Source organism: Cygnus olor, chromosome 2, assembly GCF_009769625.2.
Source record: "Cygnus olor isolate bCygOlo1 chromosome 2, bCygOlo1.pri.v2, whole genome shotgun sequence".
Taxonomy (NCBI): Eukaryota; Metazoa; Chordata; class Aves; order Anseriformes; family Anatidae; genus Cygnus; species Cygnus olor.
This window is the reverse complement of record NC_049170.1, coordinates 125,974,889-125,993,693: the sequence shown is the minus strand read 5'-3', so window position 1 is coordinate 125,993,693 and position 18,805 is coordinate 125,974,889. Positions and strand designations below refer to the sequence as shown.

The 18,805-nt window shown below is 36.6% G+C and overlaps 1 protein-coding gene across 8 annotated transcripts in view; it reads left to right on the top strand.

Annotated features, from left to right (window-relative positions):
- Window positions 1-18,805, top strand: part of NCOA2 (nuclear receptor coactivator 2) — a 201,814-nt gene that overhangs the window by 114,325 nt on the left and 68,684 nt on the right. For all 8 annotated transcript variants that reach the window (XM_040545930.1, XM_040545929.1, XM_040545926.1 and 5 more), the window contains 2 exons: window positions 5,882-5,983; window positions 6,864-7,036. In XM_040545930.1, the coding sequence (XP_040401864.1) occupies window positions 5,901-5,983; window positions 6,864-7,036 (256 nt within the window). In that variant the 5' untranslated portion in view covers window positions 5,882-5,900. The remainder of the gene's footprint in view (window positions 1-5,881; window positions 5,984-6,863; window positions 7,037-18,805) is intronic.

Here is an 18,805-nt window from a genome sequence, read left to right as displayed (position 1 = left end):
TGCATTTGTTGGGCTTATAATAAATCTGACAGTTTAACAGGCCTCGTTTGGAAGATGGCCTACACTGATAAGAGATAAAATGCACATTATCTTATTCTGCATTAACTCTGGATGATTAGCTGGATTCATTGATGCTGAGGATCGGTGCTGGAAGGTTTACTCCAATACACCATGTTCCTTGGTGGCATTTGAGAAGTGGAGGAGACGTTACAAATTCATGCAACCGATTTGTGCTAGATTTGTCTCGCCCTTCATGAGGCCTCTACTTATTTTATCACCTCACATGTTTTATTTTGGGGTTTACATTGTTTTATTTCTTTCCTCTTGAAAGACAACCGTCTTGTAAAATACCATGTTTGCTATTGCTTCATAGTTAGGTTAAAAATTCTCTCTGTGTTTCTAACTTAGAGCAGTTGCTGGTGGGGGTTGTGAAGGCGGATGTGCTGTCACAATGAGAGCAGAAATTTTTGTTTTGTTACTGATAACATGAAAAAAATGAATTGAAACCTCTTTCAGGCTCTGTCTTTTCAATCTCCCAACATCTGGTAGTAACTGAATAGGTCTCAATGACTGTCATTACTAACGTGCACGGTCCAAGAGATTATTCATTTAATTTTCTGAATTGTGATTTACATTTAACAATTGGGAAAAAAAAATAGGCAGAAATACACAGGTATTTTGGATGCTTAGTGAAACAGAGAGAGCAGAAAAATACATCTTTATTTTTAAATATAAATGCAAAGTAAGAAATTAATTACCTGAGATGTCCTGTTGGTACAGGGCATCTGTTGGAGCCTAGAATTAGTTCTTTAGCTATTTTTAGTAATAACAGTACCGTTTCTCTAATTATCTCCTTCCTTCTATAAAAATGCTGCAGTGAGTGCAATCTTTCCATTGCTCAGTTGTTCCTCACTGATGCCCAGTGGAATTGAAGCTTGAGTGGCGTCTGAGCCAGTGTTAGAAGTTGAGCTCTTACTTACTTATTGTTGCAGTCTTTTGTGGTAGCACAAATGGAAAAGTGTATACATATTTTTCAACTATATATATATATAGTTGCTACCACCATTGAAGGCAAAATACTAGTCCCACAGTGGGATATTATGTTTGCATCTTGGAGTACAGTAGCACTCCCAGATAACTTACAAAAAAAAGGAATGCCTGATCTTGCATGACAGTTAATTCTGCATGACATTCGTTTTAATTCACCTTTGTAAGACATTTTCTTGCAAATAAACATTGTTTTAGTTCATTATCTGACATACCTTCCTGTCATTTTTTTCCTTAACAAAAGGATTTCTCTGTCTCTCTCTCCTCAATTTAGTGATTACTGTTGGTTTTATTTTTACTCATCTGGTTTGGTTAATTCTTTTCCTAGTCTATACCAAGCTAAATAAGCCTTACCAATTTTTTTCTTGATTTTTGCTGCAAATTGTTTCAGAAAACATGTGAAAGAGAGAATATTTCAGTTTCTCCTAAAACACTAGATGAACTGAACTATTCAATTTCTTTATGCCTTTCTGGAAATTCCTGCAGAGATGTATAAAAAGATCAGAGGAGCGTGATCAATGTTGCTTTCCAGTCCAAGGTAGTTCCCTACAGGGGAGGTATACTGGAATAAAACTTTGAGCCTTTAACTTGTCATTCTACTCTCAGCAGCTTCAGTTTTGAATTGAGACGTTTCCTGGAAAAGGTTAGATTTCAAGTTTGGGAGTTTGTTTTCCTGTCCGAGAAACTCTCCATGTGGTTCAGGAAACTAAGAATGTTTAGAACAACCTTTAAAGTTACTAAATCATGCTGTTAAAGTCTAAAGTTATGTAATGTTATGAATTTTTGTCTATTACAATGCTATTACTAATAATGAGTAATCAAGAAAGTTCAGGATGGGTAAATTAATGTGTGTGGAGAGGGAGCAGCACGTAAAAACTACTATAGGCAATTTAGCTGTTCCTGATCCACAGATATATGTATATTTTTTTGTATGTTTAGGCCCTTAATATCTAAATTCATTAGACTTCTTCCCTTTTCACTTGAAAATTTCCTAGATGCCTTCTCTTCTGGTTCTACATGTGCCCAGAAGTAACCTCTCCCAGAAAATGTGGGTTGAGTTCCTTGCTTACACTTCATTGAAGTCATGGAGATACCTAGACTCTCCAGAGATCTTCATCTAGTAGTATGCATGGGTATGGAACGTGAATTAGTTCATGAAGAAAAAACTGAAATAGCTGCTTTCTTTTCAAAACACGTGAGGAATCTGGGTGGGCGCTCGTCTCTTTGGCTCTGCTTGACTTGTTAGCATCATTCTTGAGAAGGGAGACAGGATGGCCACCCTCCTCAGCCCAAGGGATTCAAACCTCAGCCCCTTGCTACTTAAGACAAACTTGGTACTACTTACCTGTCAGTTTAGTTGAATACATGTCTAAAGATTCCTAAGAGTTAATTAACGTCTTTGCTTCCAGCTTCAGCAAGCAGTTAAGCTACCACCTCTGAGGCTGTTCTGCATGATTAAACATAGAGGCTTGAAACCCCTCTGCAAAGAGGGAACTGAATCTTCATCTCTGTTCTAGTCAGTACAAACTATTATGGACAAGCAGGGCAGCAGATTATCTATCCACAGCTGTTAAAAGACGATTCTTCCCCATTTGTTCTAACTCAAGAGAGGATTTTGATTTTTGAATACCAAGAAAGCAGCAGAAATATGTGTATCCCAGTCAGACCCTAATCTCCCTAGGGAAGGTATGTTTTGCATGCATATCCCTTTGATTTCAGTACTGGATAGTGCTAAGTGACTTTCATTTTGGCTTGTGAGATTTTTTTTAGACTGCCCAGTATCATCAGTATCTAGCTCTCCACTTTCCAAGGTACATAACTCTGGATTTTGCACACTGCTCCAGAGCACAGGCATCTAAAATACAGGAGTTGTAGAGCCTATCTTTGAGGTACTGAATGTGATTTTTAATGTAGACATCAGGAGAGGAGAAAACAAACATTGTTGTAGGTGGTAGATTTCCAGAAAAACTTTATGATGAGTAAAAAGGAAAAGGTAATTCATTCTAAGAGCAAACTGACAATGCTGCTGAGAAAAAGATGTTATGGCCCGTAAATGCAAATAATAATAATAAAGGAAATAATAAAATGCAAATAATAAAAACTGCTTGGAACCATTTACTGTGTTTAATATGGGGAGAAGAAGATACTAATTTCATAGTAACGGTACCAATTTTGTTCCCTTAAAATACAGAAAGATGGAGTTTAGATGTTTATGGTGGCAGGTTAGTTTTAATGTATCCTCTGAAGGCTGATAGTAAGCATCCTAGGGGAATACCTACACAACAGCATCAGTGTGAATGGAAGGAGAATTGACCTATGCCTTGGTGGATCTACCAGTGAAACTTTGGTTCCTGCAAAAATAAAGTTTGCTTTGAAGTAAGCCCAAACGATTGGGTAGAAAAAATGAATATATATTCCTGTACCCTTTCCTAGGGAGGAAGGAGGAGTGGAGGGAGATGTTTCCCCTAAACGTGATTGAATATTTGATAGGTTTTCATGGATCTCTGTGCTTGCTTTTCTCTAGAAAAACACCCAACTGATCTACATTTCTCAGGTATTACTTGGGAAGCATAAATAAGGAAGGGATTCCCCAGCCTAATTTTTCTTCTGAATTTTAGGCCACCATCTGAGTCTTGCTCAGAGATGATCTCTGGAATGTACAGCTTTCATCACGCTGCTGATTTTTTTTTACTGGTCAGTGAAAAATCTAGTCTTTGAAGCATGGCCTGAAGCTCTCCAGCTCTCCACTGCCAGACACGTGGGGCTGCGGTCTCCTCATAACTTCTCTGTAATCGTTGTCACAATTTTCTTAAGAGTGTATTTCCTCTTCCTTGGCTCTCTACTGTTGCATACTTGTGAAACTGCACATTTTCAAGAAAGTGCTTAGCTTTTAGCCATTTAGACAAATGTGTATGTCTACTTTTATATTTACGTAAGTAGGATGATGTGAATGACTGTCTACAGTCAGTTAAGACATGTCGTTGTCAGGGAACAGACATTATGCCACAGGACACATTGGAGGCTGCAGCAGATGCTTCATACTCTGCAGCAAGGTCAGCGTTGGTGTGGTGTTGGGAATGCCCTGAGTACAGTCCCTGGGAGTCCCCCCAGGCAGTGCAAGGTGACAGATTGTGGTCAACAGGTTGATAGTATATGCGCACATGGATGTATACTTATGCATGTATAGACATAATAGAGAAAAAGATAATCCAAATACTTTTTTCAAACAGAATCTGGTACCATCCATATATAAGACTGTGAGGTTGTTTAAGATTGGGAGCTATACAGTTCATATACCTAGAAAAAGGAAAATTACTCTGCTTTCTTCTCACTGTTATCTTGTGTGTTTTTTGTTTTGTTTTTGTGTGTTTTTTTTTTTCACTACAAATAAAGGATTATTTTTTTTTAACCTAGAAAAAATGTTTAGATGATGTTCAGTTGTGAATCTGAGAAGGCTCTGTGTTTTCATTTGCTTGCTCAAGTTTAAGCAAGTGGCCTTTCCCAACATCTCTGCAGAACTGCCTGGATCTCAGTCTCCAGACTGTTTGCACGAGTATATTCAGTCAGCCAGCTCATTGGGAAAACTAAGATTTATAGTATGAGCCAACACGTTTATTACCAACACAGTCTGGTTGCTAGATTTTGAAAAGATAAAAAGAAAAGGAGGAGACTGCAGTTTTAACCCACACCAGCTCCCTCCATGAGTTCAGTGTGTGGCTGATGGGGTCAGCAAAGGGAAGGGAGTTGGCAAAAATGTGGGGCTCAGAGGAGGTGGTGGACCCACAGTTTTGATAACTGACCAAGTTTTCCAGTTCATGACAGTATGAAGTGGCACTAGCCTCCAGCGCTTATTTTAACATGGTTTGAATCATATCCTGGAGATGCTCATCTCCTCCATTATGGCCCTCCTGTTTATTTTTCTGCTCATCCCAAACAATGCAGGATCTCTCTGAAATGTCTGGAAGTGTCTCTCTGCCATCTTATTCACAAAGCTGGCAGCAACTGGACAGATGGTGACTGAGGACTGTCCTGCATTACATGGTCTTTTTGATCACCTGCATCACCTCCCTATGCCCTTTTTATAGTGTTTTCTGTCTCTGGGATATTGCTATTTATTGAGGAGTGTGTAAGATGACTTCCATGTGTGTTCATAAGGTGTACAGGACAATAGGGGCCAGGAGCGGGGCAGGATTTCCCTGGCCTGTTTATTGCACAAATTGTAATAAGCCTGTTTTGTTTTAACACGTGATAGCTTGACAAGTTATTTTCCTTATGAGGTAGATTAAATATACAAAATATTTATCAGTTCCTCAGTGATCTCTAGTGTTGACAGATGTTCTGTTTCTACTATGTTGTGCATGCACTTGTGCAAACATCATGTTTTGATTTTAAAGTAAAGCTGTATGTGCTACCTTTTTGTGTAGCTGGGATACTTTTCATTTCACGTATTTCAGTTCGGTTGTGTTTTTCTTGTTGTGTGGCATTATGGATTTTCCTTTGTCTTTCCGCATTCAACCTTGCAAGATTGCCATGAAAATTCAGCAACCCAGGCACAAAATGTACTTATCTGTTCTTACATAACTGGTAACAATGAAAGAGATGAGAATGCTTGGCTTGCCCATCACAGATTTTGTTCTGGAGGAGTTTTGTGTAGCATTTTGTGGGGTCATAAACATGGTATTTTTATTGGTGCCTTTCAAACAAACTCTATTTCTAATGATGGATTTGCACAGTAAAAACTGAGTTGAGTATGGGACAAGAAACTTAGAAATACAAACAGAAGAATTCATAACTTTTCCACCATAACCCTTTCCCTTCTCTTTTTTCCTTTCAGTTGCTGATATGTGGTCAAGATGAGTGGAATGGGAGAAAATACCTCTGACCCATCCAGGGCAGAGTCAAGAAAGCGCAAGGATCCTGATCAGCTTGGACCCAGGTTAGACCACTTAAATCTGAGGATGTCAAAAGACAAAGACTTAGAAAATATGTTAAATGTTCATGTGTTTTTCATGAATCTTAGAAAATGACAAACTTGACATTCTAGCTAGGAGGAGTCAGTACTAAACTGATTTGGTAATTCTGTGTTGTTGTGGATAGAGAGTAGGGATTGGGATTTTTTTTTTTTTTTGCCTTTTTTTTTTTTTAATCCTCTGTAGTGCAAAATACACAATTTGGGTGACAATATGACAGCTGTGTAAAAATCTTTTTTGGCCAATCACTGCAACGAGTCTTCAGACACTCATACTGGCAGTCTACTCTTCATTTTGTTTGTTTGTTTGTTTTACCACCTCTCTTGTACATTATTATCAAAGAATTGAAAAATATTTTACTGTTTTATAACATTTGCATGACCAACACTGAAATAATTCTTAAAATGCAACAGCTGATTCAGCATTTTTTTCTTATGACTGTCTTGCACAATTTCAGAAGGCGGCACAAGGAGTCTGGATTGTTTGGTTTAGCTTTCTAAGCTGTTTTATTTCCTTGTACACTGCTTGATATTCCTTGGATTCTCAACATGAGGAAGCAGACTTGTAAATGTTCAGATGTCACCACCGCCCCAGTTAATCCTCTGTTTTGAACTTCATATCCCAAATCTCTTTTGAAACAAAACATGACTACTGGGAAAAATAATGTCTTTTTTTTTTTTTAATGACATTTTTCTTGTTCAAGAAGAAACCTTTCTGCTTGAGAAACTTGTAGTGTATCTTTGTAGCAAGAGAGGGAAGTTCTCTCAAAGCATTTAAAAATCATCTTTGACCAGATGGCAAACAAACTGACATTAAATACAATGTTTTCTTAAACTCCTCTTTCAGCCCTAAACGAAGCACTGAGAAACGCAATCGTGAGCAAGAGAATAAATACATAGAGGAACTTGCAGAGCTGATATTTGCAAATTTTAATGATATTGACAACTTTAACTTTAAACCTGACAAATGTGCAATCTTGAAAGAAACTGTGAAGCAAATTCGTCAGATAAAAGAACAAGGTAAGAAGACTAATTAATTGACTTTGAATATTTTGCAGGTTTATTATTACTTTTGGCAAACCCAAATAGTCTCTTCAACTTTTCTTTAGTAAATTTACTTTTTTTTTTTAATCAATAGTGAAAAATATTGTAATGCAATGTGCATGGAGTGTGTTAATTATCATGTTCAGCATTTTAAAAATAACCTTCAAAAAAATTCAGGAATTGCCTGTGAGGGAAAGTCGATCAGTCCGATGTGTGCATCTAACGGAATTGTAATCAGTTGAACCTTTACAAAAGTTAAACTAGCAGGATGGTTTGGGGAGAAAAAAAAAAAAGAGTACTTATATACTCTTCCATGGATGATGACTCCACATAAAACAGGAATAATCCAGGAGAGCATGGGGTATGAAAGTATTCTTCATTCCCCCTCTTGCTTTCTTTTGTTCATATGAATAGATATTGTGGCCTAAATGATCTGTGTCCCCTAAATTCTGACATCACATCCTGAACTACAATAGATCTGGAGCTATTCTAATCTCCAGATAGGGTCCTGTTATAAATGTAAACCAGAGAACGTGACAGTTTTCTTCCTGTTCTTTGTCTAGAAGATTACTTTTTTTTTTTCTTTTGATATATTTCTTATTTAAAGCAAAAAATCTTTTAAGAACTTAAAAATTTTAGAAGTCTTTTTTCTCATGTTATAGATATATCTGGACAGGCCTGAATAGCACTGAAGGTGTCTGGGGCAGATTCAAATTCTTAAAGTGTGTGCGCATTAGTTTTCCTTTCATTTAGAAGAAGAATGGAATTTCTTTATAAACTGTGTTTAGAATATTTTTCAAAGCAAAATTGCTTTATTTTTCAAAGCAATGCTTCTTTTTCCATATTGTATAAGTGAATTTATAAAACTGGAGCTTATGTATTGCATACTTTAGACATTTCTAAAACAAATAGATAAGTAGTGTAGTTCCAGACATTAGCATGTTCAAAACTAAATGGAAAGTGCAAAGTGTCAAATTATTTCAAATGGCTCCAAAGTGTCTGGTTTTGGTTAATCATTAGGGATGTTTCTATGCCTTAGTTCTCTTCTTAATGCTATTATGTTTCCATAATTTTTTAACTGATAATGATGGTCAAGTTGCCATGCTTCATGATAAAAGTATATTTCTTATGCTGGCACAGTGTCCATCAATTTTGCACCTTTCTGACTTGGGATTTAATTTTTCCCTTATCTTTTTCGCTCTTCCTTTTCTCACTTTCAATTTTGGATTTATTTATTTATTGCTGTCATCAGGAGACACATTCCCTTATCTTTATGGATATGGCATAGCGAAGAAGCTTTTCCTAATGACAACAAAACTGTGTTTTCTTAGGAAGTGAGTGCACAGAGAGAAATCTGTTAGTCCCGTTGATAATTCTCTAAAAAGCTCTAGAAAATCTAGTGTGAAAATTTGGCTCTAACTCATGCTCACTCTGGCAAAGGCAGGGTTTTGTTGTTCAAGACCAGTATCTTAAGAGCAGTTTCATATTGTTATAAAATGTTTACACTCATCAGACCAGGTTACATTTACGTTATTTAAATCATCATGGGCTAACAATAATGCCAGAATTTTACCAAAGCTGAATGTGCACTTCATTTTCTAAGCTCATAAAGTTTTACTGCAAAAACTATTGAAAGTAAAATTCAAAAGGTAAGCTAAAAAAGCTATGAATGCAGTTTATTTCGACAAGTAGAAGTAGTTTGCAACCCTTGAGCAATAAAGATATTAAATTACTCTTTATGATGTTGATCTGTTATACAAGGTTCTTCAGCTGAGAAAAGTTAGACTGATAAGTCTTTGGATCTTTACATATAAGTTATAGCTGGTACAGACTGGACTTTAATCCTCTCTAAGGAGCGTTGCAAAACATTCAGACTTTCAAGGTGGTCATTATAATAGCATCTTAGAGTCTAGAAACAAAGATTGTGAAGCTTCAAGTTAATCCCTTAAATTAATTGACAGTTTGATGCCAATTTCTATATAGAAGCTACATCTGTTTGCTGTTACAGGAAATTTAAGGTGATTTTCCTTTTAATAAAAATTCAAATGACAGCATATTCAGAAATGCAGCATTGTTCTCAAACAGGTTCTTGTTAACACATTTTGTTAACAAATATTACTCACATATAATAAACATTCGAATGGCATTAACAATAGAGTATACCTATACTTCTTTTATGCCTGACCTGATCAAGGAAAACATATTGAAGAGATAATGAAAATGTTACTATTACTGCCTCATATTTTGCAGAGGTTTTATCACCTCACATTTGAAATCCTGCTCTTAACGTATTTAAATGAGGAATATAAATACATGTTTTATGTTGTTCCAAATCAGTCTGATGACATCTTCTGCATGCTGTGCCTTTACAATGGTGAAACACTCCCATTATCTTAATAGTACCTATTTCTAAAACAAAATAATAAAAATAATACTATACTTATATAAAGTGCCGTGAGACTCAGGTTAAAAAGCATATTTTCTTACAGTTATTTTGTTGATTTTGTTTTTAATTTTATTACTTTTAGGGTTACACTGAATACCTGTAGCAGGAAACTTAAATTGGAGGTTCTGAGTGATTCTACACTAATCTGGACAAATTAAGGTGGCTCAGTTTTTGCACAGTGGGTCTATTGTGCATTTGTTCAAAGACTGATTAGATTTGTGAAAACTTATTTTATAGAAGTTTTACTAAAGAGTTTGGATTTTTTTTAAATATATCCTAAAAATTCTTCAACACAAATTTTCTTCTCTGTCTATGAATAGAATAACGCATTAGGGTCTAAATACTTACAAAGCACAGTCATTTATAAATACCTTGTAAAGCCACTGAAAGCAACAAGTTTTATAGCTGCAACTGAGATTTGACAAGGAGACTTTATTCTAAGTTCTGGGAATGAAAATGAGGAAGGAAAGAGTACAGACTGATATTCATTTCCTATGTCAAGCTTGCTGGGCTGGTAACCGAAAAAAAGTAATAGTGTTTGTGTTTTTTTTTTTTCCACAGTTATACTATATAATTTAGTACATTATTATCCTGATATATTTTATATGCAAATATATGTTTGCAATACTTTATCTGTTATCATTATATCATTTCTCACAGTATATACTCAAAGATTCTTTAGGTGTGGTATGTTAGAAATTCATTTTATTACAATTTGGAAGTAAGAATACATGCTTGTAACTGAATTCAATAGATGAATTAAAGATATTTGGGAGATATAACCATTGAATGGAGGTTTTAGTGTGGGTTTTGAAATGTTTTCGGTACTTGGGAGAATGAAGTTTCGTTAAAAAGCTTAATTTCCTTCAGGGGACTCTCTCTATACTATCTTACAGTGATCTCATAGACATTTGTGTTTGTCCAGTGCAGATTAAAACTTGTGATTCTAATATAAGGATAAAACAGAAGCTGTATTAATGTAAATCTTAGGTGGATATTTCTACTAGAGATTTGAGACTTTTGCTTGGAAAAAAAAATATATCATTTTGTCTTTTATAGCATAAAATTGATATGCAAAGGTATTATAGTTGTCTTATATGGTCATGAAAGTGTAATTTCTCCTGCTATATAAAGTCTATGCTACATTACTTTGAAAGAATAGTAGTTATATATGTTGCAGATGTGTTCATAGTGTGCGTGTACAAGCACATTAAGTTCATATTTGAACATGCTTAATTTAAGAAGCTTGTTTTAGGGAAGAGTAAAGACCACTGGGGATAAATGTTCCTTTATACACCAGACAGCCTAGAAGCTATAATTAGCTTTCATTAGTTTATAATCAGTTGAACTGTTTCACATCAATCTTATTAAATTTCATACCTATAGCAGGCCTTTTCCTTGAATTGTATCCTCTGACTCTCTCCTCTCATTTTTCCTTCTCATTATTGTTTTTAGTTGCTACATCCTCCTCTAGCTATTTTTTTTCCCTATTGAACAGGCTATCAAAATTAAATCTTTGTTCTTAGTTTAAAGCTCTTTTTATCCATCATGGTAACCTCACTCTCAGGAGGTAAATAGCTCACATTTCCAAGCAGAGACTATTCATTACTTTTCACTGCTTGAGCATTTGCTGGTTCAGTCTTTGAAACCTCCTTGTCTTCATTATCTAGTTGTGCTTTTACCCTCTCCTCTGGGTATCTGAAATGCACTAGGTACCAGAGGATACTGAAGACCACCTCAAGCTTCCTCAGCAGTTTCTCTAGCTAAGTAGTCTTCTCTGCCCCCTTCAGTGGGATTGCTGGAGAATGTGTCCTGATATTGAGTACAATGTATGTTTTGTTTTGCCTTTTTTTTTTTTTTTCTCAATTCCCATTTGTAGCTTTTATTAAATTCCAGGTCTGCATCTCATTTTTCTCCCTCTACTCTCCATGCCTTTCTATTTTCAGCAGCCTTTTTTTTTTAGGATGACATCCACTTGTGTTATTTAGATTCATGTGCAGTGGGATATAACCTACTGTACCAAAGTATCCCCCAATGCAATTTTGATATGTCAACTCCATTTCCTCGCATAGCCCAGCTTTCATGTTTCCCTATTTTCTGAAGAGGTTTTGTGTTCTGTGTATCAGATTTTCAGTAGTACAGTGAAGGGGCATCAGGGTGGTGGTTATCAGTCTAGCTGTTAATGTGTACTTTTGAGTTGTCAAATCTTGTTTTCAGAATAGCCTTACAAGACAGACCTTGGACCGAATGAATCACCATGTGAAAGCTGAACAACACTGGGAGAAGGAATAGTAGTTAATGAAAAGAGACATGCAAGAGCTATGGGATCTGTATGATATAAAAAAGAAGGCTTGTTGTTAATCACATATATCTTCTTTTTCTGGTTTCACATTTGATAGCAAAAACAGTTTTAACTTCCCTATGGCAGTACTACTTTGTAATCACAGGTTCACTCCAGCAGATACTCTCTCGTTGCCTCCAGCACCAGTATGCAAGTAAAATTTCTTGCTAAAGGAAAACAGCATGATCTTAGAGGTGTAATGAGGTGTTACTTTGGCTGCTGCTACTTTGAATTTATCAGATCTGAATTTGGATTCATATTTCACAAGGTATTTAAGCAACTACCTAACTTTAAGCACATGAGTAATCCTTGTTAAGTCAGTGGAACTGCTTTTATGTTTAAAGTTATGTGCATAAATATCTTACCATATCAGGCCATTATAAGAGTATATACAGACAGTATGTACAGGGTTTTGTTTGTTGTTATTTGTTTGTTTGTTCAAATATTTCAGCTGGTCAATTTTACTGTAATTCTAAATTATTGTAAATAATTGCATTTGAGATGTCAGGAGATTTAAAACTGATGCCATCATACACATTAATTTGTACTTTTTGAATCTTTTTTTGAAGGAGTTCTGTATGGCTATTATTGTTTACATATGCTCTATTTCCAGCTTGATAGGGTTTTAATCTATGTTAAGTGTCAGAGGAATTTGTACTGTGAAGTTGAGCAATTTATGCAGAACATTTACAAAAAAAATCTAGTACAGAATTTGTTTTGGTGTCTCTGCTTCCTACAGCTGAGAGTGATGCACTGAAAATGGCTTTGATCTTCCTCTGTAGATTGTAAAGCGTTTTGGCTAAATATCCAGTTATGTTGACTTTAATACTTGCACGCCTCCAGAGAACTGCTGATTCAGTGAAGAATTTAGGTAATGCAGATCTATAGGTAATGCAGAACGTCAGTTTCTTTTCTGGCTCTGATGAAAAGTAGTCATTAGACAGCAGATTCACCAAGTGTGAAATTTCCTGGGGTTTGCTTATTTTAACAGAGTTGCATGTCATGCAGACTAGTTGATATAAGCCTTATCTACACACAAATTGTGACATTTTAACTGATAGTTTTCTGTGGAAGTAGTGTTGTAATTTCCCTAGTATGACTTATGTTAGAGTAGCTGAAAACACCTTTGTGAGATATAGCTCGTTGACAGTGGGCCCAAACTATTGCTTCAGGAAAACAGGCAAAAATAATCACCACATTTAATAAAAATAGTGAAATTGTGTGACATCTACACACGTAAAAGAATTTTAGTGTTGTTTGTTGTTGGGTTTTGCTCCCTTAGTCATGGCTAAAGTTGTTGTATCTGCTGGTTTAGAATAAATATAGCCTTGTTCCCCCAAGTTAATAAGACTGTTTACTTGTTATCTGATTAGGAAATTTAGGTCAAATTTGTTGTTATTTATTTTTACTAATAGCAATGATAGAGTGGTCCTAAGGATGCTGATGTGCAGGCCGGAGACCAATCCATGGGAAAGGAGGCATCTGTTGGAAGTGCATTTTCCACCCGTGTCAGCCCTCGTCTTTGCCGCAAGTTCCTATTCCCTCCCTTGCCCTGGCGTTAGCATTTATGCAGTTGTGTAGTGAGTTTGAGGAGTATTTTTGATTTGGCTGGTCTGCTGAGGGAGGAGGGGAGCTGTTTCCCAGCAAGACCTTGGTGGGACCCCCGGTACAAGCCTGCCAACAGACCAAGAACCTGCAGTGACTGAGCCATGGTCTGTCTACAGCTGTCCTTGAAGCGTTGGCATTGCAGGGTGTCGGCAATGTCTTCCATTTAACAACAAACTGTATGCCCTGGCCATAGGCTTCACCTTCATTCGTGATGGATGACTTCAGTTCTAGGGATAATTTTCTTGAAGTTTTAGACCGGAAATCTCAGCTTTGACTCCGAGTTGTGGAGGAGTGTGACTCAAAGTTGAAGAGGAACTGAGTGTTCAATCCTAACAGGTCTTTTTTCAAGTAGGAATATTAATCATTGGCAGGTGTTACAGGAAAACTTGTTTGTTTTGCATCCTACTTGAATGTGGCTTTTCTTTGATCTTTATTTTGCTTTCTTTCATAACTTTTAAGTGACCAAGGTAGAAAATCATTCAAAACTAGCGTAGCATTATTGTTAAATTTATATTCTGTATCTGCAGAGGTGGTTGCAGGTCTAGAATACTAATGTTGTGGAATGCTATAGAGGATTAAGGTGGTTCTGCTATATTTCACATGCTTTGGGAGATACGGCTAAAGTGTTCCCTCTTTGTTTCTCACAGGAGTATTTTCATTAAAGTTTTGGTTTTGTTACTTTAAATATAAATAGTCACTGAGCAGTTTAAAGTTCAAAACTTTACAATTTTCCATTTACAGTTTTTCTTGCAATCTCTTATGAACTGAATACACAACATAAATGTATTTTAGCATTTTAAATTTGGGAAAGAATACAGAAATTCAGACTCATATCCAGAACTCCATATTTGAACTAAGTTTTTGAGCCTAGAGTTACCCACCAGCTGCATCATCTTCAGAGGTGCCTGGTCAATAAGAAATGCTAATTCTAGGCAGTAAAAAAGAATTAGGAGCTGCTGATTAGGATCCTAGTGTTTGTAGTCTCTGTTATTGCTGGAATATGCAGTGTAACAGGTACTGACTCCAGGCCACCACGGTTTGCTGCGTGCTTTAGATTAGTGTGTGCAAGGTTCTAATCTCAGCAACATGTAAAGCAAGTAAATGAAGAAGGAGGCTTCATGTTACATTGATTTTTGTCTGTGGAGCTTAATTTAAGGAATAGCAAATTAATTTACTGAGAGTAGTGATGATACTTCAGTCAAAATAAAATCATCTATTATAAGGAACCTAGCTTTTGTTACACAGCTTTTATCTTTTATTTTTAAAGAATGCAGACTGAAAAGTGATAATATAATATTTACTCACAATAGGGTGCAATGCCTTTCATACAGTGTTTGAATCCTGAAAACCTGTGGATTCGCAGCACATTAAAGACATATTGATCAAAGGCTCTGTGTTTAAACTGGAACCAAGATAATTGCATCTGTTCTAAGTCACGCCTTTTCATATTGCTGCAAAGATTCTGTATATGGACAACTGCACGGTTAGTTAGAAATAAGGGTCCATGCAAATGAAATGACTGAAGATATGAAAAACAGCTAACACTTTAGGTTTCAGTTTCTTTTATGAAAACCCACAGTGTGCAATGGGGGAAAAATATAGAAAGACTGAAATTTGAAAGATGACATGGCAAATGATCATTTACTTGTTCTGTGATATACACCATTGAGCTCCTAGTGAATGTCCTTAGACAGATGGTTAGCGAGCCAAGACACACATGCCTTCTGTTTCCTTTTATCATTAAAGTGTGTTGGCACATCTGTATGTATTTTACAAGGCAACGGGTGCTCTAGTGTGTGCACTACACACATGCACACACACACGCTCTCTCTCTTCCCTCTGAAAGCAATCCACTCATGACAACTCTGATAAGTTGAGAGCAAATATAAGGAGATGGAGAGAGGAGAGTACATAAATAAATTTAAGTTCTGCTGAAGTTGAAAAATTTCAGAGTAGAAATAACTGCAGATACTCTGGACCTGGATGTGTTCCAGATATTGCTGTATTATCTGAAACAGTATCCATGTGTCCCTCTAGAACAAGCAGCAGTATGGTACCTCTGTTGATTTAGGCTCCATTCATCTTGAAGCAGAAAGGCATTTCCCTACAAACCTTGCCTTGGTTACTGACACAAGGCAAAATGGAGCTATGCACTCTGCCTGCCACAGAGGACTCTTTAACAGGCAAGAGGCAGTATATGGCCTGATAGCTGGAATTTGTGGCCAAAGTCAACTCATACAAGAGGCACAGATTCTGAGTAGAATGTTATTTGAAATTTGAAGCAACTTAATGGACAATTTGGTGGGTTTCATCAGTCCTCCCAATCAGATTTGCATATCTTTTGAAATACATATTGTAACACAGGGAAGTTCTTGGCATGATGCAATAATCGCATGGTGAAACATTTTGGGTTGCATTAGGGAGATTTGGCTAGGCAGGTATAGTGGTCCCTTGTCATCTGAAGATGTGTGAGTATGAAGAGAACTAACCTTTTACTGGTTATTTTTTCTTCTGAGGCACAATTTCCTAGAAAGACTTGGAACAACCTGCAGTTCCCATGATCCTTCTGAGAGAGACGTCTTCCAGAGACGGGTTATTTTATGTCAGATTAGGTCTGGGCCTATGTTCAACATGGAAGAGGAAGCGTGCTTAAATATAACAATTGATTCACTTGGAAATGAAAAAAGAGGAGGAAGAGATGTCAAGGTTGTAAATTCTAATTATAGATTGGAAAACTCAGAGGGACCCTCATTTAGATTTTTCTTGTTTTGTTTGTTTTGGTGTTGCGCGGAAAAATATAAAGCTATTTTGTGCCAATAACACAATATTTTTCCTGTCTTCCTTCACTTCTACAAAACCTTTTACCTCCTTAGCTTGGAGGAAATATTTGAATGTTATTTTTCTATATTTAGTTACTTTTTTTATATATATCTCCCATGACTTTCCTGAATGCAATGCTCCCAGTGACTAGCTGTCAAAATTGGTATTTTTGTAGAATGGATTTTCTTCATCTATCCTTGTTTCTCCCTTTTGCTCTTGAAAGGCTTTATTTTTCAGCTTTTGTTGCTTTATTTTCTCTCATCTTTAATAATTCTGCATTTTCTTTTTAATTCTTCCCCGGTTACACTGATTCATGCCTTCACTGCAGTTTTAATTTGGGGTCCAGCATTACCATACCTGTGATGGCGTTATTCCTTTCACTTTTGTCTCTCTGACACTGTTTTTCTTGTTGTTTGTTTTTTGTGTGTGTGTGTGTGTGTTTTTGTTGTTGTTGTTGTTGTTTTTTTCTCTTAGTGCTGCAGTAAGAAATATTAAATAGTTTAAGAAATGTGACAAAATTTACTAATAAATTGTTGAGTGTTACAGTGATCAATATGAAGGATTACTGTGATTGCTATTAAGCTTCTAAGTGGTCACCATCTGTCTAACTGCTAGAGATGCTGATTTTAACTGGACATTTATAAAACAGCTTGTTGGGCTGTTATACTTAATGTTCAAAATATAATTATGTGTTTGCAGTTGCCAATCTAAACTGTAAAGATGCCCAGTAAGCTATTTTCTTGCTTGCTGTGTATCAGTGATACAGGTTGAGAAGTCAGTCCATAAAACCTTTATTAAATATAATTGAGGGAGAATATTGGCTTACTCAGGTTCATTGTGAGTTGCAGTGTAAAAAAAACTTTGCCTGATTCTGTAATGGTCGGGAACATTGTCATTCTTTCTTTCTTAGAAGCTCAAACAAGGGGCGTATATCCTTTATCTTAAGAGCTTAAAACCTTTCCAAAGATTTGTGTTGTCATTGTTGTTGTTTTTTATAAGGACTTTAACCCTGGTCTAAAAAAGTGTTTAGAATTCAGATTTACAGATTAAAAAGGATCATCCTTAAATGTGTAAGCTGGGGCAGACCCAGTGTCCTGTGGAAGTAACAAATTTAAAAAGGCTCACCTGTTGGAGTGTACATGGGTGAAGTGAGGAGCAGCTACCCAAGTTTCCTTTTGCATGACAGTAAGTAAATTGCTGACTTGAGGAGAAGTTTCGGGATTATGACTTCTGATCTGATACATGGGCTTTGCTGTAGACCAGCATTACCAGCCTTGGTGTAAAGGAGGGTTGTGACTGGAGTCAGACCTTACGCTTCAACATTTCCTGGCTGATGCCACGTCTTGTTCAGCATGCTGTCACCAAATGGAGGCACCTCCCTCCCAGCCTGGTATGGTACCATCTATACCCATGACATGGAGCATCCTTTTCCATGAGCTCCTGGTTATCCATGGTTAAGGGAACCATTTGCTTTTAAGGCAGGTCAAAATTTATTCTCAGAGGAAAGTTGACAAAGCTCGCTAAGAAAATTGAGAAAGCAATACTACTTGGTTTTAATTATTTTTCTGTTTATGAATTAATATACTGGATTATAGTGCCAGTTAAGACTGGGTGCAGATCCTTCATGACTGTGAAATAGAGAGCAAGAAATGATAACGTCTAATTAATTATGTTGTAAGAATGGTTCCGTCTATTGAAGGGAGCCCATTTGTAACTATCAGTTCTATTAGCAGGCATTTTAAAATCTGACAGAACAAATTAATGTAGATTGAACATTCATTGAGATAAGAAGTGACTTTGTCTGGATGTAAATCTTAGCAACAAGATAAGCCAAACTTTTCTAGGATGATGGGAAAAAAAGAATCATTTTAGAGAATATCTTATATGATACTGTGTTCAGCCACTCCCAGGAGAGCAGGGCTCATCACATGTAATGGTTTCTTGGGAAGACAAATACTATCACTCTGAACGCCCCCCTGCTTCCTCTTTCTTTACCCTGGCTTTTATTGCTGAGCAAGCATGATGCCACATGGTGTGGGACATCGCTTTGGTCATTGGCATCACCTGTCCTGGTTCTGTCCCCTCCCAGCCCCTGGTGCACCCCCAGCCTCCTCGCTGGCAGGGCAGCATGAGAAGTGGAAGAGTCCTTGGCTCTGTGTAAGCACTGCTCTGCAGCAACTAAAACATCAGTGTGTTATCTCCACTAGTCTCATAAAAAAATCCAAACCACAGCATCATATGATCCTCTCTGAAGGAAATTAACTCTATCCCAGCCAAAACCATGCCATTGACTTACCTGAAGCGATGTAGTCAACGTTGAAATATATGAAATGAATCTTACACACAGTTTCATAACGGATTTGGATTTTAAATTTTGTTTAAGTAACTATCGTGCAGAAGAAAAGAGGTTCTTTTAGGAAGCTTTTGTTTTTCTTTATGCTTTCCTTGCAGTTATAGGAACATTGCTGTCTAAACTCACTTAAACATTTGGCTCAGGCCTGTGATGATGGGTAAGACAAGCAAGAGAAGG